This window comes from Apodemus sylvaticus, chromosome 14, assembly GCF_947179515.1.
Source record: "Apodemus sylvaticus chromosome 14, mApoSyl1.1, whole genome shotgun sequence".
Taxonomy (NCBI): Eukaryota; Metazoa; Chordata; class Mammalia; order Rodentia; family Muridae; genus Apodemus; species Apodemus sylvaticus.
The window spans coordinates 60,141,186-60,160,129 of NC_067485.1; the positions used below are offsets into that span (position 1 = coordinate 60,141,186).

General features: G+C 37.0%; 1 protein-coding gene across 1 annotated transcript in view; it reads right to left on the minus strand.

Annotated features, from left to right (window-relative positions):
* Positions 1-18,944, minus strand: part of Gpr158 (G protein-coupled receptor 158) — a 407,492-nt gene that overhangs the window by 170,575 nt on the left and 217,973 nt on the right. Inside the window, exon 4 of the mRNA XM_052156881.1 lies at positions 14,773-14,996. Coding sequence (XP_052012841.1) covers positions 14,773-14,996 — 224 coding nt within the window. The remainder of the gene's footprint in view (positions 1-14,772; positions 14,997-18,944) is intronic.

Here is an 18,944-nt window from a genome sequence, read left to right on the forward strand (position 1 = left end):
AGAAATGTCTCAAGAGAACCTGATAATGGAGCTTTGGTAATCACTAAGAATTTTATATATCTCTTAAGGCATATACAAATAAGTTATAATCACTTTACTTAAGCTTCATAATTCATAATTAGTAGTGTGCCACCAGATGGAGTATGAGGATATTTAAATTATATTTCTTAAGCAGCACACAGAGACAAAGATTCTTTTGGATAAGATATTCTTTTGCTCTAATCTTTTCATAATGTTCACCTAACCATATCACACACACACACACACACACACTCTCTCTCTCTCTCTCTCTCTCTCTCTCTCTCTCTCTCTCTCTCTCTCTCTATTTTACCCTATTTCTCTTAGGGTAAACCATAAAGTATGCAGGAACACAAGTGAGTTGAGCCAAGGAATATGGCTCTTACCAAGGAAAGATATGATTTGTTTAGTTCATTAGTATGTATGTAGCACGAACTGGACGTGAAATTATACAGGACATATAAGCTTTGCTGGGACGGAGTGGGATGAGTGAAAACAATTCATGTATTTAGACTTGTATAAGGGGAGCAGGGGCGGCAGCGTTTGGTTTTTGTATTTAAATCAAATTGCTTTGTCGACATATGAGTACTGGTATATATTTTTACAGAGTGGTGAAGCTATGGAGTAAGTAAACTAACGTCAAACAAATGAGCACAGATCCGAGCTTCCTCAAGCTTTGACCAGTTTCTTAGTCGTTCACACTTAGATTTACGTGCACAAAGGTCTAAATTATCCTTTGTGTGGCCACTTAACCCGCTGCCAGGTTTACATTGTACTAATAGTGATGATTTTAGCTCTTACTTGTTTTTGTTTTTAAGTCTGTTACATTAAATAAGATTACTAAGTTAAAGGGTAAAAAAAAAAAAAAGATTTACGTGGACATGAAATGAGGATAATATCTCACTGAAAGAGGCTGTAAGAATCCCACGGCTCCAAATCATTCACTCTCAAATTTCATCACAGCATTTCTATCACATCCTGACTTGACGGTCTGCCTTCTATTCACCACCAGCCCCACACAAACTCCATAAGCATGAGGATCAGACTCGCCCTGTTTATTACTGTGTTCCAGACATGGGTAAGCTGAAGCTCTCGGTGGATGTTCAGGGCATAAGTGATGACTGGGAAGACAGAGAATAAAGGCAGGTAATGAAGAATTAGAGAGAGAAATGAGAGAAAGGGGTAGGGCCAAGGCGAAGCACTAGGCTGTGGCAAAGCACGCTGTCTAGGAATCGGCAGGCCAGCGGTGACTGTCAGGGGAGGGTATGATGTAGGACATTTCATCCACAGTTAGTCTTTTTCACAGGGTTAGAAGCCACATGCTAAATATATTGATGTGTGTATTGATGTGTGTATGCATGTGTGTGCATGCGTGTGTGTGTGTGTGTGTGTGTGTGTCTGTGAATGTATTTGGAAATCTTTGTGTATATATATGATTTTTTAAGGCAGATTTCTAATACTTTACTGAAAATACTATGAGTTTTTAAGATGCACCAACTTTTAGTCAAATACTCTCCAGTTTATATAATTATCAACAGTGATAGAAATCCTCATACCATAACCAACAACTCAGTTTTGTGTTCATAAAAATTGCAATACTTTTCAGTTAAATTTTGTAACTACTTATGAAAATAAAAATATAGCTTTGTATTTAATTTTTATAAGTTACTCTTAATATTCTTATATTCTTTCCACTTTCTGGTGATTTTTTCCTTACCTTCCTTCCTTCCTTTCTTTCCTTAAGCCTAAAAAATATTTTGGTTTGATTTGTTTCAAGTGTGTGCTTAGATTAAGGTTACTAATCCTTTATTGCTTTATACATTTCAAATAATTTTCCTAACTTCTTTTTTAATTGTTTAATGTTGTGCGTTCATGATTAACCTGGTCAGTAATAAATGTAGCTTTAAGAAAAGGCAAGTTATGAATGATCTCACATGACCATCTGGATTTAGGCTGAGGAACTAAGCCCCACCCAGAGCTCACCGGCATATTTCTTGTTGATAAAACATATCAGGAACACACTATGGGAATGTAGGGAAGCCATGGTTTCTGAGAAGGAAAATGCATAGTGGTGACAGTCATCCTATAACATGAAGGTATTTTATGCCACTGAGTTGCTTGCGGTGATTAGAACAATCAAGTTTCAGACATTTTGCAGCAATAAAAGGTGATATCTCAATCTCCCAATATTTTATAAAGATAGATGATACCATGGCAAAAGTCATATTAGATCAAAACACTTCCATTTCCAAACAAAAAAAGTGGCATCATGGTTAATTCTGTCAAAAAAAAAAATTACTTTTCTAGGAATGGGGAAAACATGGACCATAGAATGCTCACTTTCTAAAATGTTCCATTCCTTTGTCTGTTGTACTAAAATAAGATTTGCTGAAATCAGCACAGAGCAAGTCTAGTGAAAGCCACCCTTCTTTCCAGTGTATCTTCTTTCTCTGGAATCTCTACTCAGAAATAAATCCTACACACACACACACACACACACACACTTGACATTCCTAAGCTGTAACCAGCCATACTCTGTGTGGAATATCTAATAGAAAAATATGTTACTTGTCACAATATTTGGTAAAAAATAATTCAATAATATTTAAAATTAAGATCTTTTAAAAACTGTTGTAATGTTGCTATTGCTTTAGGAGAATTCGCTTGTTTCAAAACATCCACACTTTACTGATATTGAATCTTTAAGCCCAAATGTATGCATTGTTTGCCAAGTGTTTCTGAAGAGTAAGATCTCATTAACTCTTTAGGATCCTTACCTCACACATGAATAGCCTAGACTCTCAGTTATGCCATTTTTATTAGCTATTTGCTTTATTTACAATTCAAATGGTATCCCCTTTCCTCTTTACCCCCTCTGAAAACCCCCTATCCCATCCCTCCTCCCCCTGACTACCAAACCCCCTTCCACTTTTCTGACCTGGCATAGCCCTACGCTGGGACATCGAGCCTTCACAGGACCAATAGCCTTTCCACTCATTGATGTCTGAAAAGGCCATCCCCTGCTACGTACGTAACTGGAGCCATGGGTTCCTCCATTTGTACTCTTTGGTTGGTGGTTTAGTCCCTGGGAGCTCTGGGGTTACTGGTTGGTTCATATTATTGTTCCTCCTGTGGAGCTTCAAACCTCTTCATCTCCTTGGGTCCTTTCTCTAGCTCCTCCATTGGGGACCCTATGCTCAGTCTATTGGTTGGCTGTGAGCCATGGGTATTTTGATCCCCCTTCTAAGAAGGATCAAATTATCCACACTTTGGTCTTCCTTCTTTTTGAGCTTCATGTGGTCTGTGAACTGTATCTTGGGTATTCTGAGCTTTGGGACTAATATCCACTTATCAGCATACCATGTGTTCTTTCATGATTGGGTTACCTAACTCAGGGTGATATTTTCTAGTTCCATCCATTTGCCTATGAATTTCATGAATTCATTGTTTTTAATAGCTGAATAGTACTCCATTGTGTAAATGTACCACATTTCCGTATCCTATGCATTCCTCTGTTGAGGGACATATGGGTACATTCCAGCTTCTGGCTATTATAAATAAGGCTGCTGTGAACATAGTAGAGCATGTGTCCTTATTACATGTTAGAGAATCTTCTGGGTAAATGCACAGGGGTGATATGTCTGGGCCCTCAGGTAGTACTATGTCTAATTTTCTGAGGAAATGCCAAACTGATTTCCAGAGTGGTTTTACCAACTTGCAATTCCACCAGCAATGGAGGACTGTTCCTCTTTCTCCACATCCTCTCCAGCATCTGTGGTCCTCTGAGATTTGATCTTAACCATTCTGACTGGTGTGAAGTAGAACCTCAGGGGGTTGTTTTGATTTGCATTTCCCTGGTGATTACAGATGTCAAACATTTCTTTAGGTGTTTCTCCGCCATCTGGTATTCCTCAGTTGAGAATTCTTTGTTTAGCTCTGTACCTCATTTTTGATAGGATTGTTTGTTTCTCTGGAGTCTAACTTCTTGAGTTCTTTGGATATATTAGATATTAGCCCTCTATCAGATGTAGAATTAGTAAAGATCTTTTCCCAATCTGTCCATTGCCATTTTGTCCTATTGACAATGTCCTTTGCCTGACAGAATCTTTGTAACTGTATGAGGTTCCATTTGTCAATTCTTGATCTTAGAGCATAAGCTATTGGTGTTCTGTTCAGGAAATTTCCCCCTGTGCTCATTTGTTCCAGGCTCTTTCCTGCTTTCTTTTCTATTAGATTCAGTGTATCTGGTTTTATGTGGTCCTTGATCCACTTGGACTTGAGCTTCGTAGAGGAAGATATGAATGGGTCAATTTGCATTCTTCTACATTTTGACTGGCAGTTGAGCCAGCACCATTTGTTGAAAATCCTGTCTTTTTTTCACTGGATGATTTTATCTCCTTTGTCAAAGATCAAGAGACCATAGGTGTGTGGGTTCATTTCTGGGTCTTCAAATCTATTCCATTGATCTTCCTGCCTTTCATTAACAAATACCATGCAGTTGTATCACTATTGCTCTGTAGTATAGCTTGAGGTTAGGGATATGATTCCGCCAGAGGTTCTTTCATCGTTGAGAATAGATTTTACTATCCTTAGTTTTTTGTTATTTCAGATAAATTTGGAAATTGCTCTTTTTAACTCTATGAAGAATTGGGTTGGAATTTTTTTGCAATGTTTTTTTTTCTTTTTTTATTTGATATATTTTTATTTATATTTCAAATGATTTCCCCTTTTCAGGCCCCCCACTCCCCGAAAGTCACATAAGCCCCCTTCCCTCCCTCTGTTCTCCCATCCACCCCTTCCCACTTCCCTGTTCTGGCTTTGCCCTATACTGCTACACTGAATCTTTCCAGAATCAGGGACCACTCCTCCATTCTTCTTGTACCTCATTTGATGTATGGATTATGTTTTGGGTATTCCAATTTTCTAGGCTTATTAGTGAGTACATACCATGATTGATCTTTTGAGACTGGGTTACCTCACTTAGTATGATGTTCTCCAACTCCATCCATTTGTCTAAGAATTTAATGAATTCATTGTTTCTAGTGGCTGAATAGTACTCCATTGTATATATATATATATATATATATATATATATATATATATATATACCACATTTTTTGCATCCACTCTTCTGTTGAGGGATACCTGGGTTCTTTCCAGCTTCTGGCAATTATAAATATGGCTGCTATGAACATAGTGGAACATGTATCCTTATTACATGCTGGGGAATCCTCTGGGTATATGCCCAGGAGTGGTATAGCAGGATCTTCCAGAAGTGAGGTGCTCAGTTTTATGAGGAACCGCCAGACTGTTTTCCAGAGTGATTGTACCAGTTTGCAACCCCACTAGCAGTGGAGGAGTGTTCCTCTTTCTCCAAATTCTCACCAACACCTGCTGTTTCCTGAATTTTTAGTCTTAGCCATTCTGACTGGTGTAAAATAGAGATTCAATGAAATACCCATCAAAATCCCAACTCAGTTCTTCATAGAGTTAGAAAGAGCAATTCTCAAATTCATCTGGAATAACAAAAAAACCAGGATAACTAAAACTATTCTCAACAACAAAAGAAATTCTGGGGGAATCAGTATCCCTGACCTCAAGCAATACTACAGAACAATAGTGTTAAAAACTGCATGGTATTGGTACAGTGACAGGCAGGCAGATCAATGGAACAGGATTGAAGATTCAGAAATGAACCCACACACCTATGGCCACTAGATCCTCGATGAAGGAGCTGAAAACATCTAATGTTTCTAGCCCTTTCAACAAATGGTGCTGGTTCAACTGGAGGTCAGCATGCAGAAGAATGCTAATTGATCCATCCTTATCTCCTTGTACTAAGCTCAACTCCAAATGGATCAAGGACCTCCACATAAAGCCAGACACTCTGAAGCTAATAGAAAAGAAACTTGGGAAGCCGTTGAGGACATCAGTACAGGGGGAAAGTTCCTGAACAGAACACCAATTGCTTATGCTCTAAGATCAAGACTTGACAAATGGGACCTCATAAAATTACAGTTTCTGTAAGGCAAAGTACACCATCAAAAGGACAAATCGGCAACCAACAAATTGGGAAAAGATCTTCACCAACCCTACATCAGATAGAGGGCTAATATCCAATATATATAAAGAACTTAAGAAGCTAGACCCCAGAAAACCAAACAACCCTATTAAAAATGGGGTACAGAGCTAAACAAAGAACTTTCACCTGAAGAACGTCGGATGGCTGAGAAGCATCTTAAAAAATGCTCAACTTCATTAGTCATTAGGGAAATGCAAATCAAAACAACCCTGAGATTTAACCTTACACCAGTCAGAATGGAATTTTGATGGGGATTACACAGAATCTGTAGATTGCTGTAAACAAGATAGCCATTGTTACTATATTAATCCTGCCAGTTCATGAGCACGGGAGATCTTTTCATCTTCTGAGATCTTAAATTTCTTTCTTCAGAGACTTGAAGTTCTTGTCATATAGTTCTTTCACTTGCAAAATACACCAAGGTATTTTATATTATTTGTGAAGGGAATCCATTCCCTAATTTCTTTCTCAGTCTCTTTATCCTTTGAGTATAGGAAGGTTACTGACTTGTTTGAGTTAATTTTATATTCAGCCACTTAGCTGAGGTTGTTTATCAGGTTTAGGAGTTCTCTGGTGGAATTTTTTGGGTCACTAAAGAATACTATCATATCTTCTGCAAAAAAGTGATACTTTGGCTTGTTCCTTTCTAACTTGAATCCAGTTGACCTCCTTTTGTTGTCTAATTGCTCTGGCTATGACTTTGAGTTCTATATTGAACAGGTAGGGAGAGAATGGACAACCTTGTTTAGTCCCTCATTTCAGTGGGATTGTTTCAAGTTACTCTTGATTTAGTTTGATGTTGACTACTGGTTTGCTGTATATTGCTTTTATTATGTTTAACTATGGGCCTTGAATTCCTGATCTTTCCAAGACTTTTATTATGAAGAGGTGTTGGATATTGTCAAATGATTTTTCAGCATCTAATGAAATGGTCATGTGGGTTTTTTTTTCCTTTGAATTTGTTTATGTAGTGGATAACATTGTTGGATTTCTGTATACTGAATCATCCCTGCACCCCCGGGATGAAGCCTACTTGATCATGGTGGATGATCATTTTGATGTGTTCTTGGTTTGGTTGGCAAGAATTTTATTGGGTATTTTTGCATCAATATTCACAAGGGAAATTGACCCAAAGTTCTCTTTCTTTTGGGGGGTCTTTGTGTGTTTTAGGCATCAGGGCAATTGTGGCTTCATAGAACAAATTGGATAGTGTTCCTTCTATTTCTATTTTGTGAAATAATTTGAAGAGTATTGTATTAGATCTTCTTTGAAGGTCTGATAGAACTCTGCATTAAACCTGTCTGGTCCTGGGCTTTTTTTGTTTGTTTGTTTGAGAGACTAGTAATGACTGCTTCTATTTCTTTATGGGTTATGGGACTGTTTAGATCATTTATTTGATCCTGATTTAACTTTGGTAACTGGTATCTCTCTAGAAAATTGTTCATTTCGTCTAGATATTCTGGTGTTGTTGAGTATAGGCTTTTGTAGTAGGACCTGATGATTTTTTTTTTTTATTTTCTCAGTATCTGTTGTTATATCTCCCTTTTCATTTCTAATTTTGTTGATTTGGATACTGTCTCTGTGCCCTCTGGTTGGTTTATTTATCTTGTTGTTTTTTTTCAAATAACCATCTCCTTGTTTCGTTGATTCTTTGTATAGTTCTTTTTGTTTCTATTTGGTTAATTTCAGCCGAGTTTGATTATTTACTGCCATCTACTCCTCTTGTGTGTATTTGCTTCTTTTTGTCTTAGAGCCTTCAGATGTGCTGTCAAGCTGCTAGTGTATAAATTGACTGAGTATATGGTCAATTTTTTAGAAGGTACTGTGAGGTGCTAAGAAGAATGTATATTCTTTTGTTTTAGGATAAAATGTTCTATAGATGTCTGTTAAATCCATTTGGTTCATAACTTCTGTTAGTTTCACTGTGCTTCTATTTAGTTTCTGTTTCCATGATCTATCTATTGATGAGAGTGGGGAGTTGAAGTTTCCCACTTTTATTGAGTCAGGTGCAATGTGTTCTTTGAGCTTTAGTAAAGTTTCTTTTAACAATGTGGGTGTCCTTGCATTTGGAGCATAGATGTTCAGAATTGAGAGTTCATCTTGGTAGATTTTTCCTTTGATGAGTATGAAGTGGCCTTCCATATCTTTTTGACTACTTTAGATTGAAAGTCAATTTTATTCAATATTAGAATAGCTACACCAGCTTGTTTCTTGGGACCATTTGCTTAGAAAAAATTTCCAGCCTTTTACTCTGAGGTAGTGTCTGTCTTTGCGCCTCACGTGAATTTCCTGTATGCAGCATAATGTTGGGTTCTGTTTATGTATCTAGCCTGTTAGTCTATGTCTTTTTGTTGGAGAATTGAGTCCATTGATAATAAGAGGTATTAAGTAAAAGTGATTGTTGCTTCCTGTTATTTTTGTTATTAGAGGTAGAGTAATGCTTGTGTAGCTATCTTCTTTTTGGTTTGTTAAAAGAAGATTAATTTCTTGCTTTATCTAGTTTGTACTTTCCCTCCTGTTGTTGATATTTTCCATTCATTATCCTTTGAAGGGCTGATTTGAAGAAAGATATTGTATAAATTTGCTTTTGTTATGGAATACGTTGGTTTCTCCATCTATGGTGTAATTCTGATAGTTCTACCTTTATATGTTACTTGACCTTTTTTCCTTACTGCTTTTAATATCCTTTCTTTGTTTAGTACATTTGGTGTTTCGATTATTATGTTATGGGTGGAATTTCTTTTCTGGTCCAATCTATTTGGAGTTCTGTAGGCTTCTTGTATGTTCATGGGCATGCCTTTCTTTAGGTTAGGGAAGTTTTCTTCTATAATTTTGTTGAAGACATTCATTCACTGGCCCTTTAAGCTGGAAATCTTTACTCTCTTCTATACCTATAATCCTTAGGTTTGGTCTTCTTATTGTGTCCTGGATTTCCTGGATGGTTTGGGTTAGGAGATTTTTGCATTTTGCATTTTCTTTAACTCTTGTGTCACTATTTTTATGGTATCTTCTGCATCTGAGATTCTCCCTTCGACCTCCTGTATTCTGTTGTTGATGCTTGTTGTTGATGTTGTTGATGCTGACTCCTGACGTCTTAACTAGGCTTTCTACCTCAAGTGTTGTTTCCCTTTGTGATTTTTTTATTATTTCTACTTCCATTTTTTTAGATCCTAGATTTTTTTTTTAATTCCTTCACCTTCTTGTAATTCTTTTAGGGAGTTATTTATGTCCTTCTTCAAGTCCTCAGCATGAGCTATGATTTGAAATCCAAATTTTGTTTTTCTGGCGTTTGGCAGTATCCTGGACTTGTTGTGGGAGAACTGGGTTCAGATGATGCCATGTCGCCTTGGTCTCTGTTGGTAACATGCTTCATTTGCCTTTTACCATCAGGTTATCTCTGGCGTTAGTTGGTCCCGCTGTCTCTGGCTAGAGCTTGTCCCTTCTATAGGCCTGGAAGCCTGTCTCAGCACCCCTGGGAGACCAGCTCTACCTGCCACAGATGTCTGTAGCTCAACCCAGCTCCTGGCTGCAGATGGAGCCCAAAAGGAACCTGTCCCAGCTGTTCTACGACTCCTGTGCACCCTGTGCTCCTGGCTGTACCCACCTTGAACAGTCACCAGAGAGAAAAATCTCAGTTATGCCATTTAAAATAATAAGATGTTAAAATAGTTGTTGATCCCTGATTATTCATTATTTGCTCCAGAACTGTGGAGAGCAGGTCTTTTGGTGTTTTGATTTTGGTCTAGGTTGACCTTGTTCAAATAAATGTACTCAGAACCAGAATGAAGGGCAGGGTAATACCTGTCTAGTCCACTCTCTGTACCATCTTAGGTCTCTTACCTTGAATACTTCTTGCTGCAATTAAACGTAGAACTATTACTATTGCAAGCGGTTTGGCTTGCATTGGGATTGATACAGCTAACATTTTACTGAATTTTGACTTGTCAATGTGGTGATTTCTTTTACTTCACAAAAGTAGTCCACTTTAAATAAAAGAACCACAAGCTCCAAGATGTTCTATGTTTAGTGGCTCTAAAGAAAATACTGCACATACACTACATACTACTGGCCATTAAGACATTTTGTATTGTGAATTCTGGTGTAAATGATACAAGTCTAAGATTTTAAAGCTGACAAGAGAAGTAACAGGGAACAAACAGCACTGGCACCTCTGTAACCGGGCATTCCCATCCCTGCCTCAGAATAACTCCTATAGATAAAGTTGTGTGTTTCTTTTCATGTGTCTATCTCTTGGTAGGCCCCTACCCCCCACATCCATTGCTGTTATGGTTTGAATAAGAAGTACCCCCCACAGGCTTACATTTAGACCACCCATCCTTCAACCTGAAGGACTACTGGAAGGCTCTAAGTTCTTTAAGAGAGGAAACTGATAGAATAGTCACCGGAGCAAGGCTACAAAGATTATGCCTGACCTTAGTTCCTGTATCTCTCCCTGTCTCCTGGTCTGCATCATGTGAACACACACCACCATCATGGTCTCTGTCCCACTACGATAGACTGTGTCATCTGAAACTGTTCTGCCCTAAATGGCCCTTTCAGGTGAGAAAACATTTAACAGACACCAAGCTTCCAAGAACGATGTGTTAGAGCACACTGTGGCACTGTAGTCTGTTTGCCTGATGGGTGTTCAAGCACACACAGTTAACACATTCAAGGCAAATGAGCAGAAAGGGCTATGGAGAATATCATTCTACTCTGTGCAAGAGTGCAGCCATCCTTTCCATTTTATGACCTCTTTATGTGATGAGTCACAGAACAAATTTTATTCCAGGCTCAGTGACAGCACTTTTGAATTTCTCATGGTTGATTTGTATTTTGGGGCCTGCTGTAACATATTTAACCTGTTGTTAGTCATGCTGACAGAAAATTGCCAGAAGTCCTTGACTTTTCAATCCACTTCCTATTTTACCCTCATCATTTTCTTCCACTAATATTTCTATTCTAATTTTTAACTTTTTTTGTGCTCTATTTGTCTCCCGAAAGTGCATTGGCAGGAATATAAGAAAGTACAAATATATAAATGTTCTACACAGGTGTACTAACCTGGGCAACTAACAAAGTCTCAGGGTCTGAGTTTGCTAATGTATGACATGATTCAGTTCTAAAAATAAAAAATGTGTCTCTTTCTAAATGAAAACAAGGAGAGTAGCAAACATATTTATTCATATATTATAAACTCTTGCATTGTTTCTCTAAGCAGCATGTGTTGACTTCTGAATATTTTCAATGGCTTCTTAACAACTGATAGCCAGAAAAGAGCTTCACAGTTCCCATTTTTTAAGGAAAAGTATTTAAAATAAACCTTTTAAAAATGACATAAATAAGCAAATAACCTTTAGTTTAGTTTAATTGTACATTTAATAACCCTTTACAGACAAAAGCTGTGTAGAAGTAAATGGATAGTAATGGTTTGGGAGTTAATTAACATGTGAATAAACATGCACCTTGGGTGTGTGATGCAAAAGCAGGACGGGATTTTCCAAACCCTATTCTTTTCATCTATTTAAATGTCATATGTGAACCCACAGGTGGGAAACATAACTGCTAATCTTGCAAAGGTCTTGAAACATAGTAATGAAAGATCAATAATAATTAAGATTAAGTCTTCATGAATTGGTGGATTGTCCTATCACTGATTCTGGAGGTTGGTTTTATATATATATGCCTATAACATTCTAGAATGTTGTATCATAAAGAAACACTAATCTCATTAATGGTTACTTCCCATTCTTCTCTTCTCCTAGCTCCTGGAAACTACTAATCTATTTCTGGGCCCAGTGAATTGGTTTATTCTGAGCATTTCTGATAAATGGAATCATACAATGTATTGTTTTTTTGCAGTTGTTTTCTCACTTAGCATCTTCAAGTTCCACTCATATCATTCCATGGATTAATATATAATACCTGTTACTGACAAATGGTATTCTATTATATGGTAATATCACAAATTAACTATAACTTTGTGTTAATTGATGGAAATCTGGGTGGCTTTCACCACTTAGTTTCTGTGGATGACACTTTCGTGAACATTTATCTGCGTTTGTATGTAGACATGTATTGATAGGACTAAAATACTTGAGTCATATTGTACAAAGTCTTACATTTTGAATGAATTACTAAAATAATCCTCGATCTAGGCACACCATTTTGCATCTGCAATAGCAATAAATGGGAAATTTTCAATTTCTCTTCATTCTCATCACTGGGTTAATAGCATTTTAAAAATATTTTACATACATTACTGAGTATTATAGACTTGATTTGCATTTTTCTAATAACTAATATTATGAAGCAACTTTTTGTGTATCCATACATCTTTTTTAAAGAACTGTCTACCCAGATCCTTTCTCCATTTTAAAATTAAATTTATCTCTTTTTGTTCATTTATGAGAATTCCTTATATATTGTGGACATTTCTCTTACTATAAATATATATATGACTTATAAATATTCTCTGCTTCTATATGGGTTGTCTTTTTATTTTTTCAATCATGTGCTTTTATGGTCTAAAATCTCAATTTTCATGAATACAATCCATCAGTTTAGTCTTCTATCATTTATGGGTTTTAGGCCATATTTTTTAAAAGTTGTATAACAGAAGATCATGAATATCTGCACCTGTGTTTTTGTCCAAGAAAAGACTCTGAGTTATGCTGCTTCCGTTAACGACTATATTAGACTTTGAATCAGTGTTTGGTGTATGACATATTGCATGAGCTCCACTTCAAACAAAAGAAAATAGTCATAAAAAGGTTGAAATGGAATTTAATTATAAATTATTTAACTGACAATTGTCATGTTGCATTTATATTACAACAGGATCTTTTTCTCTTTTGTCAAAATAGATGAAATTGGTAAAATGAGTATATTTTGTTCTTTTAATTATCAGGAATGGAAAACATAATGAGAAATACCTAAATGAAGGGCTGGTGCTGCCACACCAGGCTTCTTTACTATATGTTTACCAAGACACATAAAAAAAATTAAAGAGTAATCCCAAAACCTAAATGCTATACATATGAATTTCTATACTTGAAATGTATTATTATTTTTGTCATTAATCCAGTTCGGAAAGAGAAATCACTAGAGAAAATGTCACCAAACATTTCTGTTCTTTAATATGCAAGATCTGTCTTCCTCTGACTTATAACTTAGGCCCCCTTCTCATTGTGTCTCTTTCTATGAAAACTGATTTCAAATGTTATCATCTTCAAACCAGTAACATCTAAGAAATTTTCATTAAAGAAATTTAATGAAATTATATGTAAAAATATATTCTCAAGGCAGTCCTATAAACAAAAGGTTCTGGTCAGTTTCTGCCAATTTTCTGTGAAGGTCTTGGGAAATCTGAAAGGTCGCTAACTGTATAAACTAACAGTCAAGTGGAGTTAAACATTGGTCTAGCAGGAACTATCTATAGCAAGCTGCTCAATAACCCAATGATGCATTGGACCCAACATTTCTCACTGACTCATTTAGCTCAGCAATCATTAATGATTAAAATAAATTAAAATGCATAAAGAGCTATGATATCCACTGTGTAATGAATTTATTACATCAGTGAGATTTTTAGAGCAGTTTATTAAATAGAACTTTCAATTATGGTTCTACTGACTTGCTTTTTGAAAATGTTATCCAGCAACATATCAGCCTACTATTTTATTATACATGAAATCAACATATTTTTTTGCAAGTGAAAAATAAGTACTAGTTAAATGGGAGGAAATTGCATGTTGTATCTTCTAGATGACTCAGAGCTTGATTTTTCAACTGTGTTGCCTGCTATTAAATTAAGAGCATCTATAACAGCATATTGGGTACAATTTCATAGAGTCTTAACTGTGCCTTTAAAAATATTAACTAGTGGCTTTGTGGTAGACACCATCCAGAACAGCTCCTTTTCTTTTTAAATTTCTCGTGGAGATACATATTTTCAAAAAATATCTATAATGTATAGCAATCTGCACAGTTTTGCCAAGATGAAGAGGTTTTTTGAATCCAGGAAGGATAGAAACATATTGTCTTTTCTAGTGTCATAAAGAGCTTAGTGTAAAGCAACAGAATCAAACATTCCAAACAACACTAGGTTCATGTGATTTTTGACCAATGGAGAAAGACACCCCCCCCAAGAAAACTCTGCCCTGAGTGTATTAGCATTTACATCACCCCTGGATAGGGGTGCAAGACCACATATAAGGCCACGAATAGTTACTCTCCAGATTATAATGTACTTAAAAAAAATCTTCCACATCATTAAATATTACTAAAAAATGAAATAAAACAAAATGGAAACACAACAGGGTTTTCTAGATATGAAAAATAAAAGACAATATGTGGAGCTGGCAGAAATTCCTCTGGAGACCAAAGGGATGACACTGAGGAGGGTCAAGGCAGGGGACCATTAGAGCCCTGGACTACATAGGAAGAAGCTTCTAAAAAAGAAGTACTAATTCAGAATATTGTTAACTATTCTTTTCTAAGGAAGGTAAAGAGTACAATTTTTCACACTTTCATCCAACCACATTATGTGGGTGTGGGGAAGAGTCTTCTTACTAGAACAGTAACAAGGAATTGGAAATTGAGTTTCCTCGGAGAGAGAACCAATTGCTCTTAGTAAACGGAAAGGCCACGACCAGGATACCTGGGTTTACCTTTGCTTTGCGAAAGTGGTAGACCACCAGCATGCTGACAAAGTCCAACAGCATACACAGGGCTTGAAAGGAGATGATGGCGAGCCGTAGGTACTTATCCTCCTGGACAAAGCACGGGCGGTCATCAGCACAGAAGGGGCAGCCTTCTCGGCAGGGCAGGCAGACATGGGCTTCTTCTGACACATCCTTTGTGCTTCCTGAAAAATGGTGATCTGGTCCCCTTCCTGAAAGTTCCAAATAAAAGCACAATGTCATTTGTACGTCTAAGGTGAGAGAGAAGAGAGACTTTTGCCATTCTCTTTTGTATTAATTATAAACATTTCATCAAATTCCCTGCTAAGAGCTAATTACTTCACTTTTGGACTAAAAACTCTGTTGATTCCTTTGATTTTAAAATTGTCATTCAGAGTAATTGAGGAAAACAAATAAGCAGACACCAGAAATGAAATGCCCGAGGGGCAGGGACCAGTCTGCTAAGTCTTTGGTAACACCATCTTCCACTTGTGGCTTATGGTGCTCTCTAAAGCAAGGGTGGTACTCCAGACACACCTGTTAAAGAATTAACGAGAGGAAGGACGGGAATATAGATGTGTTTGATGTATCAAGTAAATGTACTCATCGTTTTTTGGAGCTTCTTGACCCAGATGACAGAGAGTCCACAATGAGGTTTTCATCATTCCTTATTTCAGCAAAGATCTCATCTACCAAGTCCATCCAAACAACAGTTGTTCAGTGTGCACCTGCCTAACAATGCCGCATGCTTTAGAATCAGTCCATACAAGCTCTCATGCAATCCCCACTGACACACCATGAGACATCTCTGTGCTGTGTGGTTAGTGCTCCTATAGATCCTTTGATTAATTACACAATTATCTGCCTCACTTATCAAGCTTAAGTTTGTACTGAAGCCCAGTACCAAAGAGTATCAATTGTTGACTGCAGCAATATATACTGAAAACAAATCAAACATAAGACTGTTAAAGAAGAAACAACAGAAAGCTCTGGAAGTGTATATAGAATTTGAAGAGGAAAGCCCTTGACAAGGGAGGAATTTTAGAGTGTCACATCAGAAAACTAGAATCTACAGGTAAACAACTGAATTTGTTGAAATATGATGACCTTGTGTCTTAGTTAGGGTTTCATTGCTGTGAACAGACACCATGACTAAGGCAACTCTTGTAAAAACATTTCATTGGGGGCTGGCTTTCAGGTTCAGAGGTTCAGTCCATTATCATCAAGGTGGGAGCATGGCAGCATCCAGGAAGGCCTAGTATAGGAGAATCTGAGAGTACTATATCTTAATCTGAAGGAGTTAGGAGAAGACTAGTTCCAGGCAGCTAGGATAAGGGTCTTAAAGCTCACATCCACAGTGACACACTTCTTCCAACAAGGCCACAGCTACTCCAACAAAGATACATCTCCAAATAGTGCTACTCCCTGGGCCAAGCATATACAAACCATCACACCTAGGAAAGGCAATCATAGCTAAAGATTTTAACCTTGAGTTACCTTCAAATGGCAGCTTCCAAGCTAGTGCCAATAAAAAAAATAGGCTACTGAGGCTTACAGACTAAATATATAATAAGAGAATATTATTTCAGTAGAAATCAGTTGAATAAAGCAAATATTGAAATTCAGTAGGTCTAAGAATGGTATGAAATGGACTTTGATTCTGTATTGTGTTTTCTTCAACACATGCAAGATTTTGTTGCAATTGGAATCAGCAAAGGAGCCTCTGGAAGTTTAGGTGTGATAGAGAGAGATGAAAAAATTGTAGACACTGGTCATGGAAGCAACTAAGTGATTTGCTCAGCCATCATCAGAGAAACTTCATCCTGTAGCAGATGGGAACAAGTAAAGAGACCCACAGCCATCAGACAATATGCCCTGAGTGAGAGACCATGGAAAACAGACTCCTAAACTGGATAAATCCATCAAATCACTCCCCTCAGGGCCCAGAAAATCCAGAAGGTGGAAAGAATGTAAGAGCCAGAGGGGAAGACACCAAGGAAACAAGGCTCTATGAGGATCAAAGCACTTGTAAACTCACAGAGACTGAGGCAGCAGGCACCAGGTCTGCACAGATAGATGAGGCACTAGTCTGAAACAAGTGAGCTCCTGCCCCAACCCCTACCCAAAAAGGTATTTGCAATTGATTACCACTTTCAAATGAAAATTTAGTTTTCTCCAAGGGTTTCTCACTTGTAGAACAAACTACTCTTAAAGGGTAGGCCACATGCACAGCAGTAGATGGCCAACAGAAAACAAACTCAACGGTGTCTTTGTAGGTTCCTTGTCTCATAATGTCATGTCAGACCTTACACACATACACCACACACACACACACACACACACACACACTCACACATGTTCTCTTTTTAACCCTTCAGGTCCTTTAATGTTTTTATGAGACTCCTGGGTATGTGAATAAGAGAGACTTTATGTCTGTATCTGTTTCTTGTGTCTTTTCTTTTCCTTCAGTTTGTTTTGACCTTAGTTGTGTTAGTTTTTGATATATCCTATCCTATCCTATCCTATCCTATCCTATCCTATCCTATCATATTATTATCCCTTGGAAGCTTGTTTGTTTCCTACTGAAACAGAAAACAGGTAGATCAAGATGGGAGGTCAAGTGAGAAAGAACTGGGAGCAATAGAGGGAGAGGAAATGGTAATCAAGGTCTATTAAGTGAAGAGGAAAAAGGAAGAAAAAGATTTATAACAGCAAAGTGGATTCGCAAAGTCAGGGTAGAGCACAATCAAGAACAGAGTTGAAGGATTCAACTCTGGAAACACTTTAAATTTCTTCCAACATTGAAAGAGTTCAAAGTGAACTAAAGATTATCAAATTTTGTTTGTTTTTCAGAGATATTATTAAAGGTTAACATCTTGAAGTAAAGATAAAGGTAAATACACAAACCAATCTTACAGAGCCTTTTATATCTCAGCAAAGCAAATATGAGAGTTGAGGGCATTTATATATATTTTTCAGAATAAAATATATGATGAAATTTATACATGGATAGACTCATATATACATGCATATGTTCACTCATCTATCAATAAACAACTAGATTGACTCTAATTCCTCACTTTAGAGAATACAGCACCAATACAAATAGTGGTACAAATATCCCTATTGTAAGGTATGAGGTGTAGAGATATGTAGGGTTGTATGGCCAAGGGTGAAATAGCTGGGTTATATGGTACCTCTGTTTTTAACTTTTTGAGAAATCTCCAAACTGGTTTCTGTAATGACTATATTAATTTACACCATCAAATTGCAACAGTAAATATCCTTTCCAATATTTGTTATCAGATTTCTTGATAATAGCCATTCTGACACTGGTGAGATGATATCTCAAAGGAGTTTTAATTTTCATTTCCCTGATGGCTAAGGATATTGAACACTTTTAAAAATAGATATTGGCCGAATAAGGAAATCGAAGAAGACCTCAGAAAATGGAAAAATCTGCCATGCTCATGGATTGGCAAGATTAATATAGTTAAAATGGCCATCTTGCCAAAAGCAATCTACAGATTCAATGCAATCCCCCATCAAAATCCCAACTCAGTTCTTCACAGAGTTAGAAAAAGCAATTCTCAAATTCATCTGGAATAACAAGAAACCCAGTATAGCTAAAACTATTCTCAACAACAAAAGAAATTCTGGGGGAATCAGTATCCCTGACTTCAAGCAATACTACAGAGCAATAGTGTTAAAAAAAAAAAACTGCATGGTATTGGCACAGTGACAGACAAGTGGACCAATGGAATAGAATTGAAGATCCAGAAATGAATCCACACACCTATGGTCACTTGATCTTCGACAAAGGAGTCAAAAACATCCAGTGGAAAAAAGATAGCCTTTTCAACAAATGGTGCTGGATCAATTGAAGGTCAGCATGCAGAAGAATGTGAATTGATCCATTCTTATCTCCATGTACTAAACTTCACTCCAAGTGGATCAAGCACCTCCATGTAAAACCAGACACACTGAAACTAATAGAAAAGAATCTGGGGAAGACCCTTGAGGACATGGGCACAGGGGGAAAGTTCCTGAACAGATCACCAATAGCTTATGCTTTAAGATCAAGAATTGACAAACGGGACCTCATAAAATTACAAAGTTTCTGTAAGGCAAAGGACACTGTTAAAAGGACAAAATGGCAA